The 8,150-nt window shown below is 41.2% G+C and overlaps 2 protein-coding genes across 3 annotated transcripts; both read left to right on the top strand.

Moving 5' to 3' along the window:
• Positions 1-1,824: 1,824 nt before the first annotated feature.
• Positions 1,825-5,650, top strand: oscp1a (organic solute carrier partner 1a; the record flags this gene model as incomplete). The annotated part of the gene is made up of 11 exons (XM_083685045.1): positions 1,825-1,936; positions 2,184-2,213; positions 2,557-2,711; positions 2,895-3,062; positions 3,360-3,440; positions 3,540-3,643; positions 4,007-4,135; positions 4,420-4,474; positions 4,930-5,066; positions 5,195-5,255; positions 5,528-5,650. The coding sequence occupies 11 exons, from the start codon at positions 1,825-1,827 to the stop codon at positions 5,648-5,650; spliced, it is 1,155 nt and encodes a 384-aa protein (XP_083541171.1).
• Positions 5,651-6,243: 593 nt separating this feature from the next.
• On the top strand, positions 6,244-7,494 carry lsm10 (LSM10, U7 small nuclear RNA associated). 2 transcript variants are annotated; one of them, XM_083684560.1, is made up of 2 exons: positions 6,244-6,347; positions 6,831-7,494. In XM_083684560.1, the coding sequence occupies exon 2, from the start codon at positions 6,878-6,880 to the stop codon at positions 7,244-7,246; it is 369 nt and encodes a 122-aa protein (XP_083540686.1). In that variant the 5' UTR covers positions 6,244-6,347; positions 6,831-6,877; the 3' UTR covers positions 7,247-7,494. The 2 variants fall into 2 exon arrangements, with proteins under 2 accessions (XP_083540686.1, XP_083540687.1); XM_083684561.1 differs by lacking the exon at positions 6,244-6,347 and adding an exon at positions 6,572-6,639.
• The last annotated feature ends 656 nt before the right edge of the window (positions 7,495-8,150 follow it).

Here is an 8,150-nt window from a genome sequence, read left to right as displayed (position 1 = left end):
GTCCAAGACTGTGTAGGTAGTATACCATACAGAGTTATGCTTTCGTGGGTTCCAGGGATAGAAACAGCTGAGATAAGTTGGTCATCAGGTATAGACTCCATCCACTTCAACTTATAAGAGCTTTCATCAAGGGTTTGGTCATCACTAAAACCTGATTCTGAACCTGAACTACAAGAAGCTGTGAAAATCCTGGGAGGGGAGAGACATAACATAGAATTTTAATAAACCTACATTAAATTATAATGTTATTCATTTTTGATGTTTTGAGAAATGTGGCAAAATAGGCTACAACAAGCGAATACATGAGTTGATGTTTTAGCCTGGTATGCTATACTTACAAAGTGAGTAGGCAGAGAAACATAGGGGACTTCATGGTTAGTGTATTTCCAATGAAGTCGTTCTAAGAAAGAAAGAGTGGCTATTTGGAGATTAACTTGGCCCATATAACAAGCAACATTGCTTTATAACAAATGTACAGAACATGTTAATACGTTCGTGGAGTTGCACTAAGTTGTAGAATTACAGGAGGAGTGAATGAAATTCCATTGAGAGTAATATATGAACTTTCCTTTAATAAATTATTTGTGAGCATTGTTTAAAACCACAGAATGTATTCCGCACAAATCTTCAATCTACCAATTCAATAATCATTTTTCCTCACCTGTTACAATTCAGTTATCCTCTGGTTAGGAGAAGCATTCTGTAAGGATGGAATAATCCCACACTGCTGTGTCCGTTCACAAAATACATATAAGATAGGACTTGAATTTGCATGACTTCACCTGCCTTGACACACACACACACACACACACACACACACACACACACACACACACACACACACACACACACACACACACACAGTGGCAGTTCATTAGTGGACATCATAAAGATGGACTTTTCATATTGCAACAGCCTACAATCAGTGGCATGGAAGGAGCCTTTCCGACCTTCTTTGCATCCTTTCGTCCATCCTCCACTCACTTCTTCATCATTGTAGGAGAATACCTGAGGGGAGGAACCTAGGTCTTCTCCTCCAATGCATTTGAGTAGGAAGTGAAGGAGGACAGAGGAGATGATGCAAGGAATCATGTTTCTAACAGTTGAGAAAGGGCCATGGTGTAATTGCTTTGCTGTTTATATATAACATAATGCCATAATGATACTTAATGCAAGTATCGTGATCAGGTTCCCAACATATCTGAAGCCTATGTCAAAGCATAGCTTGCACGCAAACAGTCAGTCAAAAAATAACAGCAGAATATCTCACTCAGTGTCTTTTTGGCAAGGTGCACAGATGCTCATTACCTTATGTGTGAGATGGGATGAAAAGCCTTTGAGATCTGGTAAATTGGTGACCTAGTTAGTAGATTAAGACGTTATTCATACACAGGCTAAGACTACATTCTACACACATTTTTATCATTTGTTTGAGTCAATGTGCAATACTTTCATCCACTAAATAGAGTTTTCCTCTGACTATTTGCAAAATCTGTCAGCCTACCTTGCTGCAGCTTGCTTGATTGGTTGAGCTGTGCAGTACCACATGATCGTTAAACCAATCAGGTACTGTGTAAAGTCGCCCTCCCACGACACCTGTTGCAACCCTCTGGTTCTGGTTGGGATGAAGATGTCCTCACTGACCCAATGTTTGTTCCGCTCCTGGTGCAGATGACAACTCAGTAACAGTATAGTTTAAGAAATGCCGACAGCTCTTACTCCAACATTAGCGCATACATCTACTTAGCTAGCTTGCTAACTTAGCCTAGACAGCCCCTTCACTTACAGCAGATAAGTAGCTAGATAATCCCCTGTTACTGCAAGATGTCTATGAGGACACTTCCCCTGCTTTTTATTAATCTCGGCGGAGAAATGCTCAATATTCTGGACCAACGTCTTCGAGCTCAGAATACAACTGATGAGAATACACACAAAGGTAATATACAGTATGTTAGCATACCTCTGTTAGATGCACTGACACTGTTCAATTCAACCTCCCCACCCCCCCTCCCTGCTCATCTGCAGTAGCGAGCTGGATAAACTTGACATGATTGATAGATAGCACTGATGCTATCTATCAATTACAGTAGTTCTGTATTATTTGATCCAAAATGAATTTGGTGACCTCTTACTAAAATTTGTTTTCTCTCCTTCTCTCCAAACATCGCATTACTTCATTGCAGGTGTATGGTCAGAGGATGACAGAAAAAGAGGTATCATTTCTAGCCAGTCAGCAGCTCCCTCTCCCCCAATGCACTTTAGTTGTGAATTCTAGTCTAGGTCCAAATGCAGTAGCATCCAGAAAGTGTGTTGTTTTCTATACCACATTTTGAAATTCCAAATATATGTTTTGCCACCTCTTATACCCTTGTCCAGCCCAAGTGACCTGTAGGCCTATTACCACTCAAGCCCTTCCTCACATCGATGAATGACATTGGCACCATGATCATTCACATTTTTACAGAGGAACTGTTGTTGCTCTCAAGCCTTTTACATTGGTACAGTACGTACGTAAGCTAACTGTGTGTTTCTGTCTCCGTCCCATGCCATCTGTAGTTATGAATGACATCATTGGCACCATGTTCAATAAGGCGTTTATGGAGGAACTGCTCAAGCCCCAGGACCTCTACTCTCACAGGGCTCTGAGAACAGTGCTAACACGCTTAGCACACACCTCCATCATGAGGCTCAACCCAGCCAGCATGGATAGGGTATGCAATATAGTAGAGGCCCAATCCTAAACCATCCCTTAGATCAGTCCCTTAGTTGTAGGTCATTTCAGCCTCGTCGTTATGTTATCTAGAAGGCCTAGGCTTACGGTACAGTATGTCTTATCTTTTTGTATCTATCTATTGTCCATTTGTGTCTCTTCTCTCTGATTTTTCTCCTTGTAGCTTTATGAGTTGATGGTCATGGCTTTCAAATACCAGATCCTGCTCTGTTCTCGGCCCAAGGACTTGCTGCTGATCTCATACAACCACATCGATACCATCAGAGAGTTTGTGAGAGACACGCCAATTACTCTCAACCAGGTGGACGAGACCCAGCGGAAGATCATTGAGGTGTGGGAAAGGGGATGATGTTACTGATTTTTTTAATGACAGAAGATGACATTACACTACACTGTCATGAGTTTACAGACATATCTTTCAAGTGTTTACGTTTATTCAAGTTTAAAGTGCACACATTGTGTAAAAACGTACACACGGAGCAGCAATTAGAAGGGTAGGTAGAAAAAGACATTATAACAAAGAGTAATGGAACACATGGTTAATACAGCTGGTTGGCATCTCAGATTCAGAAAACGTTATTGTTCATCAATCGTCCTATGTGCCCTTTTCATCCTCTCTTTGTTAAAGGTCTACACACACTTGTCTGAGGGGGAATTTCAACTCCTCCGACAGACGCTGCTCATATTCTTTCAAGACATGCACGTCCGGGTAAGCCCCGTTGTCATGGTTGTTTGTTGTCATGGTTGACAGTTGAACACTAACAAATTTACTTTCCGTTGATAAAAATGACTATTTTGTCTCTCCCAGGTGTCTCTTTTCCTCCAGGAGAAAGTGCAGCTTCCCAACGGACACTTTGCCCTCTCGACCACAGGCCCTGTGCCCCATGGGACAGAAGTACCTGGGTTAATCAGGTAGCTTAATCTGCTGCTTGGCAACAAGCAGAGGGATGAAGGGTTAAAGTATAATTAGTAAGAAGATTTACTTTATCTCGGTCGCAGTGACACGGACACCTCAAAGGAGAAGTCATATAGCAATGTAGCATAGAGGTACAGTACAGTAAAGACAATTTGTATTGACTGTTATGCATACTACAGTATAGTTACAGTTGTATTGGTTATCCCCTCCTTGTGATTAGCTTGTCAGTCATCTTAAATATTTCTCCAAGGTTTCACAACACTGAAAGGAACTGAAATATACACACACAATACACACACACACACACACACACACACACACACACAATATCGACACTCATCCGCTTCCTGCTGTCACAGGATGTTCAACAGCAGAGGGAAAGAGGTGAAGCGCTGGGAGTTCCCCACCGGAGGCACTTACTCAAGCCCCATCCGAGAGGGCTCCTTTGAGTTGTTTGGAGACAGAGTCATAAGACTAGGCACAAACATGTAAGTAGCTACCAGACAGTACAACATATCATGAAAGCTCAATTGCTATAAATTGCTGCGGAACAGTATTACTGCTATTAACGCTCAATAAACTATTCTAATCCCTTTTTTTTTAAATGTTTCAAAGCCTGGAAAGGGGGTACCTTAAATCTGTAATCGTATGGTTAAACATTTCTGTGATTTAATCAACACGTCACCATACTGTACATACAGAGATTCCCCTTAAGAAACGATTGTGCCTTGTGTCCCCTGATTTGTGTTTTGTGTGTCCTTAACTGAAACAGGTACAGTTTGACCCAACCAGAGCAGAGTTACACATCCAAGAGCTACTCTCAAAAGGTAGATCTCTAAGCACTCTTTATTTGAATTAAACGGCAGACTTACTTTTACATGAATAATCTATTTCATTAGATATACTGAATATGTCGTAAATATTGAAGGTATGCAGTTTTATAACAGTTATACCGAAAGGCTACGCTCCCTCTTTAATGTTAGAAACTAGCACTCATTTAAATGTAAGTCATTTTATCCAAAGCGACTTATAATAAGTACATTTGTCTAAGTAAGTGAATCAACTATACATCGCATTCTAAGTAAAACCTTCGATAACAACAAGTGCCATCGCCGGTCACAGTGCTAGAGAAAGGAAGAAAACAAGTTAGTTATTAAGTTCAGGTAGAGGGTGGAGAGGTCAGGGTTAGGGTTAGGGTTAGGGTATGAGCACTCTTTGCATGGTGCATACATTTAGTCTGTAAACCCAAACAACACATTATATTCTTATTGTGCTGCCACAGGCAAACTCGGCCCCCAACCCCCTAGCCAAAGAGGAGCTGAACCTGCTAGCCCACCTCATGGGTGGTATGGAGGTTCAAAGTGCTGAAATAGGTTTCCGGGTCAACCTCTTCGCCACAGACCGCGAGGAGGAGGAGGCGTGAGTTCTCTCTCAACTGTGCTGTCACTATTTATTCTTTGCAAATAACCTTTTCTGCACTGCAGAATGTAATTATTATTTTTTTACTTGGTGTTTACTGTTTATTACTAACCCCCTTTTTTTGACAGTGGAGCTTCAGAGGGGTCTGGGGAGTTGGAATTCGATGTGATTAATATTCAAGCAACGCAGGTATGGTGTTTAAATGGTCATTAATGTACTTCAGCAAAATATGACATTACTTAATAATGGTGCAGATATTAGCCAAGCAGTTCACAAACACAACCACCACCTCACATCTAACTGAGACCACCATGTGTCTTTACTGTGTCAGCTCTCTTACAATCTTCACTAAGCACCTTTTAAGCCAATTTAAGCCAAACCGTTGACGTGTGTCAAACAACCATTGTAGCTCATTGTACTGTATGTAAGCGTCAAATGACGTGCGTTTGGCCTCCCCTCAGGACCTGCAGGCCAATACAGAGCTGGCTCGGATCGCTGGGGAGTTTACAGAGGAGGGAAACCAACCACCGGTGGAACTCAGCAGCAAAGGGGACGACCTGCTCGCTATGATGGATGAACTATGATGATGATGAACTATGATGATGATGTTTGTGTAGAGGATCAATCAGAGGATCAATCAGATCAATCAGTATTACAGTTTGAGCAGGAAGCAGCATAATGTTGGTGGGACTGTGTCAAACATTGTGTCAAACATTGTGGTGCCTAATGTTACTGGGGTCATCCGTTATACCTGGGGAGGCGGGTGGAGGTAGAAATCGGAGGACGTTTCATTCTACTAAGAAGATGTTATTTATTGACAGAATATGTTATTTATCTGTTATTTATTGACAGAAAGAGAATGTATTTTTTTTATTTGAGTATCAGTGGCACTTGAAACCCATTATGAATAGTTTTACAGACAGATAAAATCATAATGCTAAGACTTGTTTTACAACTGTCAACTTATAATAAAAAAATAAAAAATCGGAATCGAATAATATTCATGAATATACCTAGTAATATACCATACGTTTCACATATTTCAAAGTTGTCTTCACAATATAATAAATATTGTATAAGTATGTCTTGTACACTTCGTTCTCTGCAGGACCCTCTGAGAACCACCAGGGGGAGTGGTATAAAAACGTCGATGGTGATATACGTCATCAAAGTGCTCGCTGTTTATGTTTTTCTCTGCATGAAAGTTGACAAATGTCTCTGGTTTTCGTCTTGATAGTAATTATCTTTGACTTTGTTCCCAACGAATGAGCTAGAACCAGCGTAAGTGTTTTGTTGCTTTCTGTAGTGTTGACATGAACGTTGGTAACAATCAAATGCTTGAGAATGCGGTCTATGAAGGAAACTCAATCAATGTGTCCTGCCCACTAACTTGGCCAGACACACTCTCTTAAGCAACATGTTTTCTGTGAGCATATTTGTGCAGTTATTTACTGTCCATGACTCCATGCAGATATTGGCAGATATCTCAGTCAAACCTTTTGCATTAGCGACATCTCTCTATCTCTGTTCTCTGACCTATGAACTACTTGGCTGTAGTGCTCCATACACAGAGGTTTGTATCAAAGTGCCAGAGGAGGAACAGATGGAAATGCACTTTTCTATTATCATTTTTTTAGTACATGGGTTTCTTATGATGGAGGATGGATTACTATTATCTATTTGAGTAGGACATTTGGAAATGCATTTATTGTAAACTTGTTCACATGAATATGTGATGATATTAGCCTATTCTTTTCCACACAGGCATATTTCTGCTCCCGACTCCATAACTGTCAACCACAAGACGCTCTATGGAGGTGTCCCACTCCATCCGGGAGCGCACCATCGCAGAGAACAGCCTGGTGATCCTTCTGCAGGGGCTCCAGGGACAGGTGACCACGGTGGACCTGAAGGACGAGAGCACCGCACGGGGACGCGTGGTCAACGTCGACGCCTTCATGAACGTACGGCTGGAGGAGGTACTCTATCGGGACCGCCGCGGGCAGCTCAGCCAGCTGGCCGACCTCTTCATCACGGGCAGGAATGTCCGATACGTCCACATCCCTGACGATGTAGACATCATCGAGACAGTACAGACTCAGCTGGCCAAGATACGCCGCGTTCGCAACTTTGCGGGAGATAAGGGAGGCAGGAAGGAGTATGCCAAGAAAAAGAGCTGATTTTTGAGGGGGAGTGTGTGTGTGTGTGTGTGTGTGTGTGTGTGTGTGTGTGTGTGTGTGTGTGTGTGTGTGTGTGTGTGTGTGTGTGTGTGTGTGTTAACATAAAGTTAGCCTCTCATTAAAACCTGTTTTTTCAAATTATAGGCCTACATTATTTGTTTGCCTACTTTCATTCATGAACACTTGTAGCTCCAATACAGATGAATATGGTGTTTGAATGACTGTCATGTTAGAGGGTATGATGTTTAAGTTCACTGTACCTCAGGTTCTTCTCTTTAGTTATAAAGAAACAAACAAAACAATTGAAGAACGTACTGACATTGTAAATAAACTATTTCCTTTTTTACTATTGTGTAGCATTCGTTTGCTCATTACCATACATGACATCTTTAATATGATATTAGAAGTTTGTTGCATGAAACATGTCTGTTCATAACAGACACTATTTTACATATTATCATCAATGAACATGTCTGTTCATAACAGACACTATTTTACATATTATCATCAATGAGCACAGAATGGTATATCTTCTCAGGTACTATTATCTTATCTTATCACAGCTGACACCAGATATGTTACTGGGCCAGTTCAGCTAGCTCTCAGAGAGCTTAGTTGTGCTGGAAAGTGTCATGTCAAATTAAAATATCACAGAGCGGTATGACAGTGTGATAACTATGCAGTTGTAGCTGTCATTGGTATGCATCCTTCCCTCCTTCAGTGATAAATTATCTAAATGCAGAAGTGTGTCATAATCTATGTAATAGAATCCTGGCTTTCACCTATCCAACCGTGTTAGAGCAATTATTAATTCCAGGATGGGAACAGCAAATTAGCTGGATTCATGTTGTATTCAAACAGTATTCAAACAGGGCCCAAGAAATCCTATGATTTCTACCTCAAC

This window comes from Argentina silus (assembly GCF_951799395.1).
Source record: "Argentina silus genome assembly, chromosome: 14".
In the NCBI taxonomy this organism is placed as follows: domain Eukaryota; kingdom Metazoa; phylum Chordata; class Actinopteri; order Argentiniformes; family Argentinidae; genus Argentina; species Argentina silus.
Note: the sequence above shows the minus strand (reverse complement) of the source record. Positions and strands in the feature narration are given on the sequence as shown.